This window comes from Gasterosteus aculeatus, chromosome 7 (assembly GCF_964276395.1).
Source record: "Gasterosteus aculeatus chromosome 7, fGasAcu3.hap1.1, whole genome shotgun sequence".
NCBI classification, from domain to species: domain Eukaryota; kingdom Metazoa; phylum Chordata; class Actinopteri; order Perciformes; family Gasterosteidae; genus Gasterosteus; species Gasterosteus aculeatus.
In genome coordinates, this window is record NC_135694.1 from 12,043,068 (window position 1) to 12,065,652 (window position 22,585).

General features: G+C 44.4%; 1 protein-coding gene across 1 annotated transcript; it reads right to left on the reverse strand.

Annotated features, from left to right (window-relative positions):
- Positions 1 to 12,587: 12,587 nt before the first annotated feature.
- On the reverse strand, positions 12,588 to 16,391 carry cd248a (CD248 molecule, endosialin a). The gene has a single exon (XM_040182474.2). The coding sequence runs from the start codon at positions 16,176 to 16,178 to the stop codon at positions 13,953 to 13,955; it is 2,226 nt and encodes a 741-aa protein (XP_040038408.2). The 5' UTR covers positions 16,179 to 16,391; the 3' UTR covers positions 12,588 to 13,952.
- Positions 16,392 to 22,585: the final 6,194 nt, after the last annotated feature.

Sequence of the window (22,585 nt, forward strand, 5' to 3'; positions counted from 1 at the left end):
TTAAATTGTTCTGTTTCAGATCCTTTTAAGCCAGGGGTGTCAAATTCATTTCAGCTTCGGGCCAGATACTGACCACTTCGATCCAGCGCGGCCCCGAGTTTGACATATGTGGTTTAAGCTATACGTATGACAAGTCTCTATCATCAAGCTCTACAGATAAAATTACTGGTGCCTTGAATGTGAACTAACTTGTGTAATGTAACATCTGCCTCCGCTCGTATTGTGTTTTCTGTCTGTTGAAGATGAACTTCCTGTCTTATTTTGCATCTTCTGTTCGTCTCTATTCACGTCACTTGTCTTCCTGCCATTATTTGTTCCTCACTGTTGATCGCCGGTCCCCACTCTGATGTTACTCACCTGTGTCTAGTTGTCTTTCCCTACCCAGTATACATAGACTCACCCGTATTCACTGGTCCCCTGCTAAATTGTTGTAGCTCCATGTCGACTCACTTTCCAGCGTTCCCTTGGTTTGTCTTCCCGTGTACCTTGATCTATTGCCTGTACCTACGACCACGTTTACCTGCCTGTTGGACCTGTACCGTTGCCTGCACTATTCATTTGGGTCTGCCATTGTAGCCTGACATGTAATGCCTTTAAAGCTGGCTGACATCTGATTATTGTCACTTGAGACTGCATTAGTTGGGTCTGAAGAATATATGTTAAAAAAATGAAGACACCTCTGGCTGTGTAGTTCTCATTTCTGCAAGAGGCTTGAGACAAAATCAGCTCCTGTCGCATGACCCTGAATGTCAGTGGCAGTGTTGTATTGGGGGTAATGTAGATGCCAGGTTTTGATAAGTAATAAAAAGGTATATGGAATAATAAAGACAAAGTCAGACTGACTTGAAATAGTCTGCCCTAAATCCGCAAGTCTTGGGATGAGCAATGCTAAAACACAACTAAAAGATCAACTGCAGATTCTTCAATTCGTCCACAGAAAAAATAAGTTATCCAGGTTACAGTTACTGTTTGTCCAACATGCATAGTTGCATCTCATGCTCTCCAGAAACACATTCTTCTGTACCTGCCGCCCACAAATTCAGATTTTCCGTCTCTGTTGAAGATATTTGTGACTTTACTGCATCTCCTGGAATGTCTAATGAGGAAAACAGATGGCACGTCTCCATAACAGAGTGTTCCCTGTGTGACTGTTTCATCCTTTGTCCAGACAATAAGGCTTCAGCAAAAGATAAATTACAGGTCTGATGGTTGAGAAAACTAATCAGATGCTTGCATAAGTAATGATTATTCCTGAGCAACAACAAACGGAGGAGCAGTCACACTACAAGTATAAAGGAGCAAAATGGCAATCTGGGCCAACCGAGGGGGCTGGGAGAAGACATAGCAAATAACTGCCTTAATGGATTCACTAATAACGAAGTTATAGTTGAAGTCACATATCCAATTAAGCAGCAGTTGATGTAAGCCATTTTACATGCTCCAAACACAACTAAACCAAACAACTAAATTAATTACCAGAAGTCATTCCACTCGCCTTTCTACACGTCAGGCTTTAAAGACTCACAATATCTCAGATGAAAACTGACAACACACAGATTATGTACACATGAGCGATTCCTTGACGTCAAGAATCTGCAATGTTATTGGCCAACAGTTCTGTCAATCATCAATCAAATCGATTGGCTAACGCTTAAATGAGATTTCAGTCACTTGAATGGGCTCATGGGTTGCAAAGTTAGCGTAGTGATGTAGTCTACGTGATACGTAGGTATACGCGTATATCCACTAGGAAAAGTCAAGGAATTTCGTATATACCCACTAACAAAAGTGCGATAATACGTAACAACATCGTTGGGACAAAACGTTCTAACTTTCATTCATAAATTCACCGCGCCTGAAGGCAGTACTAGTCGATTGCGTGCCATCGATAAAAAAATGATGTCACTCATGAGCAGTCTACCGAGATTACCAAAATCTCCTGTCAGCCGGCTGGTTCTCGGGGGGGACGAGTTAGATCGCCATGACTTGCTTAGTTGAAAAGTGTGGGCGCTCCTGGTGTATGGGTGTTTCTCTGGGACAGGCGAGTATGAGGCTGGGGGGGTGAAATCACAGCATACAACAAAAATATAGACTACACCACTGGTCTAGGGTAATTACAGTTCTATTACATCACACAAATTATTAAAAAGACCTAATGGTTTGAGAGATACTGTGTCCTCTTTTAAAAATGGGTATGCAAATTCTGAGCAGAGGCCTAAAAATGGGCGGGTTTTAAGAGGTGTGGTGGCGGGCATGGTTTGGCTCGGCTGCCGAGGGGCCGGAGAAGGCAGTGGTTCAGGGAACGGTGCCAGGGGAGGGAGCGATCAGCTGACGGTAAGCGTCTTGCGTCACTTCCTGTTGCCAGCGTGTTTGATGTCATCGAACTTTTCACAGCTCTAGCTATACTGAGTTGACTGTAGCGTGATCATTTTCATCACAAACAGTGAATTCTTATCTATGTGAGGCGTTGTTAAACACCTCACCGTCTAGCAAATTTTTGCTCCATCGAATAGTTGCTTAGACGTTGTTTAGCGTCAACGTTACTTCTATTAGCGTTAGCATTAGCTTAGCAGCTAACCTGGTGATGTCTTCCCTCCCTACCTCTCCTGCTCTTTCTTGCTCGGTGTGTCACATGTTTAGCTATTCCTATGCCTTCCTTACGGATAATGGTACATGTAAGAAGTGTAGTATATTTGATAAATTGGAGGCGAGGCTTAGTGAGCTAGAAGCACAGCTCCGCACCTTGGAAGCTCAGTTGTTAGCCGCTGTAGTTACCCAGCCCACCCCCGTAGCCGGTGCGGGCCACCTAGACGTAGCGTTCGCTCCTGCTAGCCGTCCCCCGGCAACCCCCGAGCAGCCGGGAGGCTGGGTGACTGTCCGGAGTAAGCATAAGTCCAAGTCGAAGCACACGGTTAACCACCAACCACTTCACGTTTCAAACCGCTTCTCCCCACTCAGCGACACACCCGCTGAGAAGCCAACTCTGGTGATAGGTTGCTCCATTCTGAGGAACGTGAAGTTAGCGAAACCAGGGACCATAGTTACATGTATACCGGGGGCCAGAGCGGGCGACATTGAGTCTTATCTTAAACTGCTGGCTAAGGATAAACGTAAATACAGTAAGATTGTAATACATGTCGTCGGTAATGACTCCCGATTACGTTGCTCGGAGGTCACAAAAGTTAATGTGGAATCGGTGTGTACATACGCTAAAACAATGTCGGACACCGTAGTTTTCTCTGGCCCCCTCCCAAACTTGACCAGTGACGACATGTATAGCGACATGTATAGAGTCTTACACACTTCTCTGCGCTTCAATCTGAGCAGTCATTCAGCATAATTAACCCTATAGAGACCTTGTCTGCCCCACGGACACAGTTATCTAAGTTAAAGGTAAACAACTGAGGAGTTATAGTAAATAACCTAATTAAAGTTAAACCTAATAATGCAATAGTGCAACAAAATAGGAGAATTAAAGGGGGTCTTTTGAATATCAGATCTCTGTCATCTAAAGCTGTTTTGGTAAATGAACTAATATCAGATCACCATGTTGGTGTATTCTGTCTTACTGAAAAGTGGTTGTTGAATGGCCTAGGGGCCGAGGGGGGTGGCAGCTATTTATGACTCCTGCCTTTTAATAAACTTTAAACCTAAGGTGGATTATAACTCATTTGAAAGCCTGGTTTTCAGTCTTTCGCAACCGACCTGGAAAATAATCCAGCCGGTTCTCTTTGTAATAGTGTACAGGGCCCCAGGTCCTTTCATTCAGAATTTCTGTCTGAATTTTTCACAGTTCTTAACGAGTTTAGTCCTTAAAACGGACAAGGTAATTATTGTGGGTGACTTTAACATTCATGTGGATGTCGACAACGACAGCCTTAGTACTGCATTCCTTTCATTGTTAGATTCAATTGGTTTCTGTCAGTGTGTAAATAAACCGACTCACTGTTTTAACCACACTCGCGACTTGGTTCTTGTGTATGGGATTGGGATTGAACATTTAACAATTTTTCCACAGAACCCTCTCCTGTCGGACCATTGTCTGATAACTTTTGAATTTCTACTATCGGAACCACCTCCTCCTGCGAAGGGTTTCTACAGTCGACGCTTATCGGATACCGCTGTAGCCTTATTTAAAGAAGCCATTCCTTCTGCTCTAAATTCAGTGCCCTGCCTCAAGATACAAGAAGACTCCTGTGAGAACCTCAGTCTGTCCCAGATCGATAATTTTGTCGATACTGCTACAGGCTCTTTGAGAGTGGCGCTGGACGCTATTGCTCCTCTGGAAAGAAGAATAGCAACAAGAAGGAGGTCTGCTCCGTGGTATAACCCTCAAACACGGAACCTAAAGCAAGCTGTGCGGAAACTTGAACGATTATGGCGTTCCACAAAATCAGAAGGATCTAGGCTAGTTTGGCAAGACAGCCATAAAACGTATAAGAAGGCTCTCCATAACGCAAGACATCTTATTACTCATCATTAATAGAGAAAAATAAAAACAACTCCAGGTTTCTCTTCAGCACTGTAGCCAGACTGACAGAGAGTCACAGCTCTGTTGAGCCGTGTATTCCTTTGGACCTCACTAGTAACGACTTCATGAACTTCTTCAATGATAAGATTCTGACTATCAAAGAGAAAATTGATGGTCTCCTGCCTTCAACCAGTGCCGACCTGTCCTCCGATGTAGGAACCTTGGATGCAGCAGTGGGCCCTGATGCCTGTTTGGATGCCTTCTCTTCCATCAACCTTGATCAACTGACTTCTTTATTTTCAAAGTCTAAATCTTCTACTTGTCTCTTGGATCCGATTCCGACCAAGCTGCTTAAGGAAGTTTTTCCTTTAGTTAGCACATCCTTATTAGATATTATGAATCTGTCTTTGTTGACAGGACATGTACCACAGTCCTTCAAGGTGGCTGTAATTAAACCTCTCCCTAAGAAAGCTACTCTTGCTCCAGAGGTGTTGGCTAACTACAGACCTATCTCTAATCTTCCCTTCCTCTCTAAGATCCTTGAGAAATCCGTCGCAAATCAATTATGTGACTTTCTACAAAACAATGCTTTGTTCAAGGATTTCCAGTCAGGATTTTGAGCACATCACAGTACAGAAACAGCACTGGTGAAAATTACGAATGATCTTCTACTTGCATCGGACCAAGGACTCATCTCTTGTCTTGCTGGACCTTAGTGCCGCATTTGATACCATAGACCATTGTATCCTGTTGCAGAGACTAGAACATTTAATCTGTATCAAAGGAACTGCACTCAGCTGGTTTAAATCCTACTTATCGGATCGATCCCAGTTTGGGCTTGTAAACGGTGAATCCTCAAAGACCACCAATGTTGGTCACAGAGTCCCACAAGGTTCTGTACTTGGACCGATTTTATTTACCCTCTATATGCTTCCTTTGGGCGATCTTATCAGGAAAGACCGCATAAACTTCCATTGTTATGCAGACGATACTCAACTGTATCTGTCGATCAAGCCAGAAGAGACGGACCAGCTAGTTAGACTTCAAGAATGTCTTGGAGACATCAAAACTTGGATGACCGGCAACTTCCTGATGCTAAACTCAGAAAAAACGGAAGTTATCCTGATAACCCAGGCCCAGAGCGCCTTCGAAGCCAGCTGTCACGTGATACAGTTTTTATGGATGGAATTGCTCTGGTACCCAGCAGCACCGTCAGGAATCTGGGAGTTCTCTTCGACCAGGATATGACCTTCAACTCGCATATAAAGAAGACTTCAAGGACTGCCTATTTTCATCTACGTAACATATCAAAAATCAGGAACTTCCTGTCTCAAAGTGATGCAGAAAAATTAGTTCATGCGTTTGTCACTTCCAGACTGGACTACTGTAATTCTTTGTTATCAGGCTGCTCTTGTAAATCTCTTAAGCCTCTCCAGTTGATTCAGAATGCTGCAGCACGTGTATTAACAAGAACTAAGGAAAGGGATCATATCACTCCTGTATTAACTTCTCTGCACTGGCTCCCTGTTAAATCAAGAATAGATTTGAAGGTACTTCTCCTCACCTACAAGGCACTTGCTGGTGAGGCACCGTCGTATCTTAAAGAGCTTGTAACACCGTATTGCTCTACAAGGCAGCTGCGCTCCATAGATGCTGGGTTACTTGTTGTTCTTATAGTTTTAAAAAATAGGCGGGGGGCCACAGCCTTCAGTTATCAAGCTCCTCTTTTGTGGAACCAGGTTCCACTTTCAGTCCGGGGGGCAGATTCGGTCAGCTCTTTTAAAGTAAAACTTAAAACTTTCCTCTTTGATTCTGACTATAGTTAGGGCTGGCTCAGGTTAGCCTGGACCAGCCCTTAGTTAAGCTGCTATAGGCTTAGACTGCCGGGGGAATTCTTAGGACACACCAAGCTCCTCTCTCACGCTCTCGTTCTACCATAATTCACGTTTTATTAATGCACATGACTAATTCAGCTTGTTTCCGGGAGTTGTTTTTTTTGTGCTTTCTCCCCTAGCAGGTCTCCGTAGATTGTAGTTCCTTCTGGACCCTGGTCCTGACACCTGCCGTGGCCCTGCTGACGCCTGCTGCTGCCATCATCATCATCATTATTATTTTAGATATTAATCATATTACTGTACTCGTAAACCAAAATTACCCTCTCCTAAAGTCTCTGTGCTCTCCCTCCCCACAGGCTTCTGTAGATGGTGGTTCTATGTGATGGTGGTTGCCCCTGCAGTGGTCCTGCTGTGCGCCTGGCTTACTACTCACAATTACTTGAATCATTTCTGTCATAGGAATTGCATGTATTATACATTGTTCATTCTGTAGACATGGCATCCATTGTAGTCTGTTCATCCTGGGAGTGGGATCCCTCCTCTTGATGTCCACCCTAAGGTTTTTTCCCTTTTTTCCCTCTCAAAATGTTTTTTTCATTTTTTGAGGTGTTTTTCCTGTGCCGATGGTGGGTTCCGGGACAGAGGATGTTGTATGTGTACAGACTGTAAAGCCCTCTGAGGCAAATTTGTAATTTGCGATTTTGGGCTATACAAAATAAAATTAATTGAATTAAATTGAATAATCAGCCTCAGCTGAGATTAATCATTGTTTGTGTTCCTCCTTGAAATAGGAGAGATCCAGCGACAGCGAGTGAGCTGAGCGAGGCGAGGAGGCTGGAGCCGGTCGCGCTTGTAAAAAACGATAAAATAAAGACTATTCACTACTGTTCACTAAAACCCTCAGCCGCATCCCCATTATTCCCGGACCCCCACAGACCCACCCGTTACAGTGGCATCCAACGTGACTGGGGGATGGAAGCGGCGGACAACGACCACCAGCAGGGGATGGAGGCCCAGGGGCCGGAGCAGCTGGCTGTAGAGAGGTTAATACGGTGGCCCTGAAGTGCAAAGCACAATGGCAAATAGGAACGCACAACGGCAAATGGCAAAGCACAACGTAAAATAGGAAAACACAACGAAATTAACTTCTTACGGATAAGGAAATGATACAGGGCTCTCAAGTGTCACGCATTTAAAAGTGTCCTACTAGTGTTTCACCATTGTTTTAACCGTGTTTTGTTGCTCAATTATATTTAGGTGTTGTAAATAAAAGTACTGGGGGGACGACACGGCCAGTGGACGCTACAGCCGACGAGGGGCAGGGGGCTACCGCGGACGCTACGGCCGACATGGCTCGGCCGGAGTCCGATTCCTTGGCGTGAGGAATTGGATGTGTGGCGGGAATGCGTGACAAGAGACCGAAATGCGTGACACTTGAGAGACCTGTATCATTTCCTGTCCGTCTGTCCAATCAGAAGGGTCCGTCCTCTGCTATCTGCTATAAGGCCCTACCTTTCCGTAAGAAATACATTTTGTGGTGTTTTCCTATTTGCCGTTGTGCATTCCTATTTGCCGTTGTGTTTTGCACTTCAGGGCCACCGTAGGTTAAAGTGTTTCAGTCCATAATCTTCCATTCTCCCCTCTACTTTCAAAAAGCAGTGCATTTGGTCTGTCGGAGTTCGGAGACTGCTGTGTTAAATGTGTTAATCTTTAAATTCTGCACCAGTATTCTTAAATTTTTGTTGTTTCTTTTGGGATTGCAGACAAATAAATTGGCTCATTGTTTAAATGCTTTCAAGGATTCCAACTATTTTTCTTCTAAGCTTCATTCCGCTCTTTATTCTATTTCTTCCATATGTGTTTTTAACGTGTTCAACTTCTTCTCACTTTCAGCTATTAAAACCATTCAAATATTTAAAAATTCAGCTCATTCAGAAGAGGGGTGCTATGACTTGCAACCTATTATGCTTGAATTGATGTGAACCAAATTTATTAAGTTTTTAGACATATTTTTTTTTCAAATTCACTTAAACTTTAAAATTCACACTTTAACATGAACATGTTAAACTATTTATTTTTAAATGCAGCTTTTTAATCCAGTTAACTTTTTTAATATCACTGATTCTGTTTCATGAGTTTTTCAGACCGTTTCTGAGATTTACATGGGTGTGTATGTGATAGCCAAGAGTGCGGATTAGAATGTTAGAGTGGAGACCAGCGTCAGAATGTCTGTTGGTATTCGCTGATAGGTGGAGTCACATGACGCAGCTATGCAATTAACAGACCAACAAGTTACAAACCCTGTTTGTCCCTACCTCCCTCCCTATACTCCCCCTTGCTCCTAATCACTCACTCGCTGTCTTTCTCTTTCTCTACCGTTCAATATTTCTCTGTCTTCCCTTCTCTGTCTCTCTCTCTTTCATTTATTTTGTTTGGCTCAATCACAGGTCCCAGCCTCCCCCACTCTGAGTTCAAACATAACACAGTATTTCCTCTACCAAGAGGGGGGCGCCCCTGAAATGCAAAAAAGAAATCTGTCTGTGTATGCATGCACGTGGCGATTGCGGCTCACTGACTACGTTTGCTTATCAGTGTTATTGTATTCAGATGTGTTTTTTCTCTTATGAAGTCAGTTTTTTCTTGTCTTTTCAAATATGAAGCAGATGGAGATCTTTTTCTTTGTTGCTCTAGAGTGATTTGAAGAAATCTTATCTATGAATTACGTTTAAATGCAACTAATTGACATAAGGAAAATACATTTAAGTACATTTCCGTGCCCCCTTCCGGTTTGTTCTACTTATTATCAGCCAATATTAAGTAAAATACGCAAACAGAACATCAGTTTATGGTTTTCCAGTCACTGATCTCTGATAATGTTCCATGGTACACAGCACCACTAACCGCTAATGGAGGAAGGTTCTGTTTTATTACATTATTAAAGAAATAAGGTATGAGAGGTTGTACTTTATCGTTGTTAAGTCGGAAGAGGCAACGAATCCCAAAATGTACCATATCAGTATTGTTTAATCTCAGCTATATTTTATCCCCATGAAAAAAGCCTCTCGAGGAGCTTAAAACAGGTCAATAACAAAAGGCTTCTCTTGGGGAATTTCATTGTGTATTTCTACTCTACATTAAGGTCTTATTTGATTTGTGTTCCTATAAGTTGTTATGATTTTGAACTTTTCAATGTATCTGTCTAAATGTGGGAATGAAGTGTCAATCCTACAATATATACAGACGAGTCAAGAAACAGGATCGGACTGTCCGACATGTTTGGAACAAGCCGACAAATTGTCCACATAAATTATATTATCTGGAGGTAAAAATGAAAGAGTAAAGAGGCCAGCGACAAAAATAAAACCATATTTTTTTATTCTGTAATGTTGGTGACGGTTTTGCCGCATTCCGTACATAATGTGCTTTAGTGGTTAAAACACACCCTGATTAATTTCCCTCAAACATTTGGTGATCCTACAGCCATTGCGCCTCTCTCATAAGCAGAGGTTAGCTCACTGGCAACAGTATTGTGTCTGTCTACATCTGTATGACTATTGAAAATGGGTGTGAGAGAGAGAGAGAGAGAGAGAGAGAGAGAGATTTGAGAGAGATTTGATTTTTGAAAAACCTTTATTTTACATTAAAAAAAAACAATTACAATCATTTCATCTCATTTGCCCGTCTTCTCGCTCAGGATCCTCCTCCGCCGGTCAGACGCCTCACTCAGCCCCATTTCCTCCATCCCTGGTGATCTTGAGGTTGATCTTCCGTAGTCGGAAGACCTCCCGCTGGGTGTAGTCTGCCCCACCCTTTTTCGTGCAGCTGTGTTGAACGGAGCGCGCAAACTTCTCCAAGTCGGAGAAGTATTCCTCCAGCTCCACTCCTCTCTGGTTCTTGGTGGCCAGCAGAAACGATTTCATCCGCCCCACCCCGTGCCTGCTGGTGACCGTCCCCCCTGAGGAGACGCTGTCTTCCGAGGCCCACCCTGAAGAGGACCCTGACTCCACACCTCCCACCTTTCCTCTGCGACCCCCCTTTTTGCCCGAGAGCCTCCCCTGTTGGCCCTCGTCTTCCTCTTCAGGCGGGGAGCCTTAAAGTCCACCCCCCCCTCTTCCATATATTCCTCGCTGTCCGAGGTTCCACCTCGAACAGCTCCCCCACCACCAAGTGCCCCCATCCCCTCTTTCACTCGGTCACACACACCTGCCCGCTGGGCTACATTCAACCTCCCATCCACTCCGACATTCATCCCCTCTGACCCCTCACCCACCTGACCGACCGGATGGCTCTCACCCAATCCCACAGTCTCCCCCTCATCCACCTGATCGCCCGGCTGGCCCTCACCCAATCCCACACTCACCCCCTCACCCATCCCCACAGTCACCCCCTCATCCACCTGACCGACCGGCTGGCTCTCACCCAATCCCACAGTCTCCCCCTCATCCACCTGGTCGCCCGGCTGGCCCTCACCCAATCCCACACTCACCCCCTCACCCATCCCCACAGTCACCCCCTCACCCACCTGACCGACCGGCTGGCTCTCACCCAATCCGACACTCTCACCCACCTGACCGACAGGCTGACCCTCACCCGTTGGCACACTCACCCCCTCAGCGACCGGTTGGGCCTCACCCATCGCCACACTCACCCCCTCACCCGTCCCTACTGTCACCCCCTCATCCACCTGACCGACCGGCTGGGCCTCACCCCCTCCCACACTCGCCCCCACATCCAGCGGAGCGGACGAGGGGTTCCTCTCCGGGCAACCCCTCGCCAGGTGTCCCTCTCCACCGCAACGGAAACGCCTCCCATCGTCCGATGTGGCGAACATGGCGTAGTCAAACCCCTCGATCCTCACCTTAATCACCAGGTCGAGGGCCTGGGGTTTGGTGAGGACCATGTGGAGTTGCCTCCTATGAGACACCACGTGCCTCATTAAAGGCGACTTGCACCCCGATGACAGCTTTTTAAGCGGGGACACCACCTTCCCATGTTTGGCCAGCTCCTCCAGCAGCACTCCGCCAGGGACGAACGGCGGAACGTTCGCTACCGTCACCCTGACGGCCGGCACCGCGAGCGGAAAAACGGGCACGTGCGCCCCGCGGACCACCACGCCGCTCGCCACCACCTCGCGCGCCTTCTCCACGCTGTCCACAAAAATGACCACCGCGCGGTTCATCCACGCGGCGGACTTCACACTCCCGTGCCCAACCAACCTCCCCACGGCCAGACCGCAGTCCTCCACGGAGCACGCGAAGCCCGGCGCGAGCTTCACGCCGTGCTTCCGGGTCAGCCCTGTGAGGTCCGACATGCCGACCTACAAACACGCACAAACTAACACAGAAAGAGACAAAAGACACACATAAACACCAACACGCATTCACCCCACAACGCACACCAGAGAGAGAGAGAGAGAGAGAGAGAGAGAGAGAGAGAGAGAGAGAGAGAGAGAGAGAGAGAGAGGCAAAGAGACAGACCCCCTCTGAGAGCCACAACCTGTTTTTTCAGTCAATTCGATCACAATGCTTCTTTGTTGCCAGTGGGGACTGTGCTTAAGTATCCTGTTGTAGTTTCCTTAACAACTATTTTGTTCTAAGTGAGGGTGCTTGGTGAGATCATGTTCCTTTTTGAAATTACAGTATCCTTATTGTCACACACCAACTCCTCCACCTACATTCATTCCTCCACTTGTGGTGACTCCTCGTGGTTTTAAAATGGCCGCTGTGTCTCTAAAAAAATTAATGACAGAATGAAATCCATCAGGGAGATAAATCAGAAGTCATCCAAAAAACAATAACAACCATCCATCAGCACAAAATAGACATGAATTATGAAACTACACTTTGCAAGATTACAATTTAAATTAAAAATGTACAATTTAATAAATAAATACACTTCACCTCCTCCTTTTACGTAGACACCATCTAACGTTTGTGCAGCTAACAGTAACATTTTTCAGCAACATTTATAAGACATGCTGAACTGGCTGGGAAGTTGGGAAACAGTCAAGTGGATCTGGAGCTATCAGTCGCTAGAGAGGGACAGAGAGACGGAGAAATCCGAAGCGATAGAATAGCCTGTGCGTGTGTCCTCGTCCTTCTTATTGCTCCTTTAAAGTGACCTAACTGGAGTTTATTGAAACTTTGCGGCAGTTTTTTTTGCTTTGTCTTGATTCAAAATTAATAGGATACAATGTTTCAATAGCCCCTTTGTTCGGTCTGTGTTCACACTGCAACACTTAAGTACCATTTCCAGGTCAATAATACACTTTGATGCTCAACTCTCATCATATTTTTTAATTCACAATTTCTTAACATGTAACAGCAAACAGTTGTTTCTCATATGTCACAGTCTATCAATGAAACAAACACAAATGTATCTTTGTAAACGACATGTGGCATTAAATAGCCATTAATCCACAAATGTAAGGTAATTTAAGCACTGAAGTGCCTCATATTCTTTATTTTTATTTTTTTTGATCTTAAAGATTTATACACCCTAATATCCAAAGAGAAATTTCCCACGGAATTTAATGTGCCCTCTTCCTGCTGATTTACAATCTTTTTGAACTACTGACTGATAATATATCTGAAGTTGCACACAACTGCACAGCGTTACACAGCTCAATGTAATCCCACAAGGCCATGAAACATTTCAGGGCCGGTTTAAAACAAAACCTCCAAGGCTGTACCAATCAATCAGGGTTACAAAGGGTGACTGGTGGCCATGTCAGAAGCAAAACCAAGACTAATGCCAACCAGCAGCCCCAACAATAATCCCTGTGCAATGTGAACATCTGCTCGTTCACCTCTTTAAAAAAAAGGAAGGGGGGGAAAAACAGAGAAGGGCTCTTAAACGGGACATGAGTGGGGGAAACCACTCCAGTATGCCGACAGACATTTAATTTCACTGGTTTTATGGGGTCCTAGGACAAAAAGATTTTTTTACAGTTGTTAAAAAGTTTAAACAAAAAGGCTGATGAAAAGTATGGGACAAACATAAATACAATCTAACCACTATATACAAATAAGGCTTTGGTCTCTTATTTAGCATTCAACACAGTGACTGCTTTTCCAGCATTATCGTGTGACTGCAGAATGTCTCTACTGCTGATGTGAGCTAACAATTAATCTAAATCTCTTTGGCACAGTTGACAGCTACAGTTATTTACAGTGGTATGCTATTGAAAGGAACTGAGTCTGAGAATGGCGTGTGGAAAAAAACGCTTTGTAAAGTATTACTACCAGAATAAAGAAGAATCTTTACCGTGCATACATTTTGAAGGCTCTATACAGAATCTGGCTGCAGCTGTGAAATGATTAAAAATGAATAAACAATTTCACACATTATTCTCAAGCAGATGTGTTTAGATTACATCATGCAATGATGAAGCTATCACATCTTGTGTTGTGTGCTCTGTATATGAAATATGAAAGCAGTTTGTATTACATAGCAACCCCATCCCAAAAGAGGTCAGCTCCCCAGATCTATCAATTCATACTTAAAAGTATCCACACATGTTCAAAGAGTTCCACAATCAGAGCGGGTTAAACATTTAGCTTGCAGTTCACTAGGTCCATTATTCACTCCTGCTTACCCCTGAAGCAGGATCGGTTTATGTAAATGTCAGCTTCTCTCCTCTCTGTCTAAACATGGGTATTGACCCCTGCTGAGGGGTTAGGAGCTCCCTGTTTATCATGAGCCCCAGAAATCCAGTGGTAGCAGTCAGTGGCATTCTTGTTGCGTGAATGAACAGCACAGCGAGTGCAGTAGACAATGCCAAGCACCACCATTACTACAATTAAGAAACAAATGGGCACAAGTACGCCCACTAAAAGCCAAGTGTTGCTTTGCGTCTGTCCCTTGTCTTCCTGGATAGAATCCAGGATGTCAACATTCTCTCCATCCTCGCTTGGGGATGGCTGGGAAGGAATATTTTGTGTGGGAGCTGCTGGGTCTTGGTGTGTGACATCCACAAATTCATTCACCTCGCGCCCTAACTCCTCCTTTGGGAACTGAACGTTTTCACTTGGCGGGTAGTGTTCTTTTTCCGCTTCGGTGGGATAGCTTGATTTTGCGGGCATGTTGCGGTCTACAACTGAATCCTCTGGATTTGTTGGTTTCCGACTGGAAGTGGTGAGCGTTGCCCACCAATTGACGGAGCTGGTGGTGGTGGCCGTAGGTGTGGTGTAGATGGTGGTGGGAAAAACTTCTAGCTCCAACCAGTCATCTCCTTCATTGTCTTTTTGTTTCTCATCTTCCTCAGCCTCTTGTGTCAGAGGGCCCGGTGTTAAATCAGAGAGCAGCTCCTCCTGAGGGTCACTGGTGACCCAAATGATATCAGAACCCAAAACTCTGGGTGGGTCAGTCAGCCAGTCCAGAGATTGTTTCCCCTCTGTAGGCCAGTCAGTGGGCCGTGTGTTCCAGTCATAGTCCATATCGTTCCATATAGGTCCAGGCTGGTGGGTGACCCAAGCAAAAGGAGGGGTGACAGCAGATTGGTCTCCTTCCTCTCTCTTGCGACATGAATACTGATCAGGCATGAGTTCATAGCCTTCCTCACAATAGCAGGCAAATGCAGCCTCGTAATTCACACACATCTTCTCACAAGTCCCTGGGATTTGGCACTCGTCAATGTCTTGGCATTGGCTGGGTTCTTCAGGCACTGGGGAATATCCCAGATGACAATGGCAGATATGAGAGCCTTGAGTGTTCTCACAGGCGTGTTCACATGGGTCATTTACACACTCATCTATATCCTCACACCCACCTTCATCATCCGGATGGTAGCCCTCCCAACACCTACATTCAAATGTCCCGGGAGCATTCACACAAAGCTGCTCACAAGGACTGTGGAGGCACTCATCTGCATCCAGACAGCCACGTCCATCTGGTGCAAGCATGTATCCATCAGGGCATGCACATTGGTACCCATCTGAGAGGGGCAGGCACACAAATTCACAGGGCGCCCCTTTACAGACGTCTGACAACTCACAGTTCTGGCCATTGTCTCCAAGTTGATACCCTTCGGCACAATCACAGTAAACATGAGCACCGGCGGATCTGCAAAAATGCTCACATCCACCGTTTTCCTGGTCACACCAGTCGTGTGATATCCGAGGATCGGAGCAGAGGGGGGAATCTCTTGACCACCCAACTGAGCCATCTTCCTTCAGCATACACAAAACTGACTGGTCCTCCTTGGTGCCTGCAGGGCATGGAATAGTAGCAACAGATCCATAGGGTAAATGGGTCAGCAGTGTGCTTAGGAGGTTAAATGGTGTACTGTATAGGGTATTGCCTGCACCTTCACTCCATAGGGCTGGACACATTCCTTTATAGGTATAACGACAAAGATACCCATCTACAGAGACTGAGCAAGAGCCATCCAGCCATTTGTAATTATTGGTCTGCTCCTGATTGCTGTAGCTCATTACCACGCAGCGTGGCACAGAACACATGCTAGGGGAGTCCTCTTTCTGCCAGTTGGTATACTCTGTATCGTGGTCACCAGTAGTCCAAGAGAAACCCCGCAATGGGCGTGTGGTTGTACACTGGCGAGGTTGCCGCTGCAAGCCAATCCATACCCGGACACCTGTGGTAGATTGGCTCAAATCCAGGCTGGAGAAGAGAGTAGCAATAGTGGCAGCATCCTCCCTGCGTTTAATGGTAGCTAGGTTTCCACCTTTCTCCTTGCAGGCCCTCCATGAGTCCAGGAAGGTTTTACGTTGAAAGTAGACCACAAAACAGCCGTCCGCATTGCATAGTGCATCCTCTTTTAAATCCTGACCCAGAACCCGAGAGCATCCAAAGAACAAAGCCAACAGGGAAGTCAATAGAAGTGCAGCAACAGTGCTCACTAAGGAGGACATTTTTTAGAACTGAATATATCTCTTCACTCTGCGTCTGTTTCTCACCCTGTTTTCTTTTAGTTGTTTGCTTGTTTAGTTTTCTATATGAACTTCTTTTCCTTCATTTGAACGCCTTCTGTACACTGTCCAGCTCTGCTCTATACTCTAACCCAGCTGAAACAGATCTGTGCTGGTGTTCAGCGCATGCAGATTGTCCCAAGATTTCAGAGAGCAGGGATGGGAGGGAGGTATAGCAACAAGAGGGGTGGGCTGAAAAAGAGAGAGGGAGGGGGCACAGGACTGTATGTTTTTGGAAGGGGAGGCTTTGTGGATGTGCGTGTCAGAATTGGGGGGAGGTGCAAAGAACTTTGAATTTCCTTTTCTTTCAGAGCAAGTCATGTGGTTTTCATAAGCTCTATTCACTGACACAGTTTGGTACTCACAAACACACACACGCACACACACACACACACACGTACACAATGTTTTCTTATGCTTAAAATGAGACCAGCACATGATTGACATGCATACCTGCTATCAAGTTTGATGCTTTTGGCATTATGTATATTGTCTGCTGCATTTGATTTGATACAGCGCAAGTATCAATAAGCACCGGACATACATTTTAAAGTCTGCACAATTTGTTGATGACAAAAAGTGGTGATATGAAAAGCTTGAATTGTATTGTCTTTTTTTCCCACACATCTGGCACCCTACACTAAGAAAACAACTGTAGTCCAGAAAAAAAAGAATCTGTTTCCTGCACAAAAGGTCTGCAACTACACTAAACAACACTGCTGCTCTCCATGCTAATACGTCTCAGCTTGTGATGGGTAAGTAGGGAAAGTTGTTGAGGTCAATGGTGTGGAGGAAGAGGGCCTCTAGGTTCACTGTGAAAACAAAGCCGCCTTGCTTTGAAATGGAGACTTATGTTTCTGAACGGGAATGTTGAAGGGAAGAGGCTTGTATATGTGCATCTGGGACAGGAGGTTGAGGAATTGGGGTTGTGGGATGTGGGGGGCAGTAGCAGGAGTCCTGTGAGCCTGTTATAAATCCAGCTGACTGTTGTTTGACAGCTCATGCTGTGTAGCATGCACCTCACTTTTGTGTTGTAAAGTTAAAGAGCATCTGAAGCTACAGTAAACAGATTGCATAAGCAGCACAATTATCCATAATACCTCCCACAATGCAACCTTGGGTTTTTTCAATAAAGTCAGATATTTTCAGATGCTAGGCCCATACGTTGATGGTAAACCTCGGGGATTTTATAACATAAACTAGTTGAAATGTTCTTTAAAACTCTTCCCAAGCCACAGATGACATTATACAGCTGTGTCTGCAAACAACGTCACACTCCCCATGATTAAGATCAGGTGGTGTGCCCCTTTGAAACATGCCTTTTTCCCTATTGAGGCAAACTCTTTAACAGCATTTTATTTTAACACAACATTAATGTTAAATGCATTTAAGAAGTTTGGATTTTAGTGGACTCAAGGAATTAAATAAACATTTACATTTAAAAAAAGATAACGGTTGCATCGGCAGATTTACTTGTGGTGGCAAAGAAAAATCTTTTCTAATAATGTTAACCATGTTCATTTGTGCTTTGGACCAATAACAAACAATCTGACCGTTAACCTCTTCAACTCCTCCTCTCCCCACCGTAGAAAAACTGTTTTTTTAGGGAGGACAAGGAATCTTACAGGGAACATGATATGCTTAAAAGAGATGAATCACATCATCCGAGAGCTTAGTTCTTCTACGTTTGAATAAAACATAAACAGTGCTATTTGTTTGGAAGCCTATCCCTATATATAAGTATTGTGGTGGAAGTATATGATGACATTACCATGGTTATTTAATCACATTAGTTCATCCGTAAACCTTGCACTTAAGGAACACTATACTCTACCTACTGAGCTACAAGAACACGCATGAATCGCAAATCTGCCTTTAATCTATGGTTTCAAAGGTTTAAGTATACATCTGAAAGGATGTAATGTTGGGCGGGGACACCTGGAGATGGAGAGAACACAACAAAGAAAGGTTGTTAAATCACCCTGCACTGCTACAACATAAACTTCGCCCCACTGACTACCAGCATCCATCAGTGCTCTACAGTGCTCCACAGTCCCCACTGCTGAGGGGGACTGAATAAATACCATGTGGGCTGCTATCACCAGATTGCTGCTCTGCACGTTCTCACTCCCGATGTGATTGTTCAGTGGACCTAAAACTCTCTACGTACGCCTGTGGCATTAGTGAAGCAAGTGTCACTATCTGCTCGTCACATGTATACCGTCTTTTCAAAATAAACTTCTGTGTTCTAACGAAAGCCCTAACCTTCGGTTTAGGTTTGGGCTCCTTATACAGCCATATCATGGAACATTCTTTATTATTATTTATTTTTTTACTGACTCTTAATCAGTGGCCTTTGGTCATGCAGACAAATGTTGTAAGTAATTCCAAGATCCATAACTTTAAAATATTTTAAAGACGATTGATGATATTTTCATATCAGTGATTGTGTACTTTTTCTGACATGGAATCAGAATTCTTGATTGATGCAAACTGCTTGATGAAGTTTGTTCAACCCTGTTTGTTTTGAATTCATTTGTTATTTTTGCCTTTGGTTTGTTTAAGTGCATTATTTGTGTTTACTATGCATGTACCCTGTACATCTTTGCCAGGACACCGTTATGAATGAGATTGATCATGATTCTGGTTATGTTTTGATAAAGAAAAAGTTTGAAGCTAAGAGGTCACTGACCAATCTGACCAATGACCAATCTTTGGTATTTGATGAATTGTGAATGAGAAGCTGTGAACAGACTGTCTGGCTGCTTTATTAGGTTATCTGTACAGAGAGAGCTCTCATTCACCAGTGACTTCTAGAAAGTGTGTCTCTAGCACATGATAATCATTCATTTTACAAACCATTGCATTTTTCCCAAGGCTGCCAAAATGGGAGCTGCAGTTTCTGCGCAAACATTATGAAGTTCATCATCATTGGCCTCATCAAGCCAATAAATAAATAATTAAATTACAGGCCTATTTATACATTCATAAGAATAACACACACTTTGTTATGGTAAAGAAACTGAGACAAATCCGATCAAAGGGGAGAAGTGTTCAGAGTCTCTTCTGCCCAGACAGTTCTCACGCACTTGGGGCCGTGGAACTTTCACACTATTATATTCATGATCAGCTTTAGACATTTAATCTAATAAAACATTATGGCATTTTTACCATTAAAACATTTACAACCTCCTCTGTCCCAGGAACCTCACCTGTGCAATAGATATCATGTGTACAGAATGAAGATCATATGAGTTACAACGCATTTTATGCATATGGCAGAACCACGGCAGGAGGAAGGACTGACATCTCTTAGTGGATGTCTGCTTATCATCTAGAAAACAACATCAACTACTTCTCTTTCCGGGAAAAGATTCTCCTACCCAGGACTTGACAGTTAACTTTGGCAACTCCATTTGACCGGGTGTGGACTAGAGAGCTAGTCAAGTTAGCCTGAGGAGTTATGGGTTATTGGGAAGTGATTGTAAGCGTATGGATAACGTAAGGGTGCCTCCTCACTGTTGTTGTGAATAAAACAAATAAATGGACTGCTGCCAGTACGACCATCGGCCCCTGTGTCGTGGGTGAGACTCTACACACACAATCCTACAATATAATAAAGGAGCTGTTTGGGTTCATAAATGCAGTATTTCTTCTATGATTAGATCAAGTTGTAAATGCCTAAAAAAAACAATTTTGTCCAGTTAGCACATTCTTCCTGTGTCTGAGTTATCTCCGGGTAGCTACTTCTGCTTCTTCCCACATTCCAAAGATATTGGCTGGGGGTTAGGTTTGTTGCCTCTGTGGGAATCAATGATTGTCTCTATGTCAGTCTGGGTGTACCCAGTTTCTTGACTGATATTGGCTGTGATTGACCGTGCCCTGCAATCCTCCGATAAGCTGTATGGAAGAGGAGAGACTTGCTGTGTGAGTGTGTTTCTGTTGTTCACCACCCTCTGGAGAGATTTTTCCGTCCGCAGCAGAGCAACTGCCGTAACACACCGTGATACTACAGTGGCCCTGAAGTGCAAAACACAACGGCAAAAAGGAACGCACAACGCAAATAGGAAAACACAACGAAATGAACTCCTTACGGAAAGGGTAGGGCCTTATACCAGAGGACGGACACTTCTGATTAGACAGACGGACTGTCTGTCTTTTAACAGGAAATGATACAGGGCTCTCAAGTGTCACGCACTTCCGCCACACATCCAATTCGTCACGCCAAGGAATCGGACTCCGGTCCCCGAGACGTGTCGGCCGTGGCGTCCGCCGGCGTCCACCGGCGTCCATCGGCCGGAGCGTCCGCCCCCCCCTTTTATTTACTTTTTATTTACAACACCTAAATATAATTGAACAACAAAACACCGGTAAAACAATGGTGAGGCACTAGTATCACACTTTTAAGACACTCGTAAAACATCGCCATCTCTCGTGACTTTCTGCTGCAGCTCTCCTGCTGCGCTCACTTCCACCCTCATCACAGGCTCTCCAGCCACTGATTTATTGATTTCCATAATATCTAGAAAGCGGCATTTCTCACCTTTCAGAATCCGATTGTGCAAATAGTTAAAGGAGTCACGGTAATTTGAATCCTCCATGTCACTCCGTCGCCGGCGAAAGGCTTCGGATTAAGAGGGTTAAAAGACAGGGTCACCGTAAGATACAGTTTACTTCCTGTCTTTTTCTTTTTTCTCCTCTTTTTCCCCACGATGGATAACCTGATATGGTTATCCATCGTCTTACCCAGAGATTGTATATATCAAGCAGTGTTCCTAGTTTTCATTTTTGGTCTTCCTGTTTTTGTGGCCAGGCCCTTTTCTTTCTCCTTCTCCAGCATGTCAAGTCTGCCTGTGCAACTTTTGATTTATTTAATAGAGTTTTTGCCGGTAAAACATCCTAAACCTGGAAAGAAGTATTTTTGTTGTCATCTTATTTCTCTGCGCCTGAGTCTCAGTCCTGATCCCTTACACTGTGGCTTTGTGTAGACTGATCTTCCCTCAAGCCTTTTATGTCTTGACACTCTCTCCTCCAGTCAAATCGCAAACTCTTTCCAAGGTCTCAGCAAATTGTAAAGATACTGCAACTATAACTGACCTTTGGTCTTTTGTCTGATCCATTCGCCTGTGCAACATGTGTCACAGCATGTGTTTAAAAATAGCTCTGCTCTCTTTTGTTCAGACCTGAGTATAGTCAGAAGAAGACCTTCTTACTCACACATATTCAGTTTATTCCGTAGCCAAGGATACCAGGAAAACATACACTCACAGCACTAATTATTCCACACACAGATACACCCACCTATAACATCTCACCAAATGGAGCTCCTCAGTCGCTCAGACTCATCCCTCCCAGAAGACAGAGTTCTGTTAAAAAATGTAAAGTACAGTAGGTTTTTGCGAATTCTTTTTTATTTACGAAGGAAGGTCATAGTTAAGTTAAACACACTGTAATAAAATGCCTTGGACATGGTGTGTTCACTGCAGAGAGAAAACTTAGCCTGGGCTTCCCGTTTTGCAAGAAAAACAGCCAAATCCTGGTCACCTTGGGGGGAGGATTTCAGTTCCTGCTTTTTCATTCAATATATCAAACAGGACAAGAGAAAGTAACCGGAAAAAGGGTTTAGTGAAGAAGTCTGAATTTTCCATACTTCTAAGTTGTATCGAGGCACCAGAGAAAATCAAACTTGTGCAAGTAGCACCAAATCTAAAGGAGCGAGTCAGGGCCAGGAGTACTGGCCCCATCTGAATTTTCTGACCTTGTTCAGATGCCTCTTTACCACTTAACACACTCAAAGCCGGACACTTCATCCAGTAAACAGGGGGCTTCCACACATCCATTCGCACAGAGTATGTCTGGGTCTGAATTAATCAATACCATAATTTTTTTATATCTTTCCAAGCAATGAAAAACCATGTTTGGGTTTTGAGGACCGTACGTATGGCCCCTCTTTATTTGCGGAATGCCCAGGACACAGAAAGACGAAGGCGTGCATCGGTCATCGGCCCCTGCCGTTTCCTGTCTGTCTGTCTGTCGGTCCCTGTAACTCACATGGTGCACGCACAAAGATCATGCAAAACAGTAAAATGGCACAGCACACTAATTTCCGCAAACCAGAAAACACATCATTACATTCCTAATAGGCTGACATGTACACACCCAATCAACTCCTTAAATTTCCTCGGGCGATTGTGTCTGCCTGCAGGCCACAGAATTCCAGCCGGCCGAGTTTACTCGAATGAGAAAGTGTGTCCAAACATTTGACTAGGACTGTATACATGGGTTTCATACCATGAACCTGTGAGAGTAATCCTTATAAGGTAAGCCTTGTAAGACAACAGTTGAATAAG

Coding starts and splice junctions, on each gene's coding strand:
- cd248a (XM_040182474.2), bottom strand. CDS start 16,178: ATGTCCTCCTTAGTGAGCACTGTTGCTGCACTTCTATTGACTTCCCTG.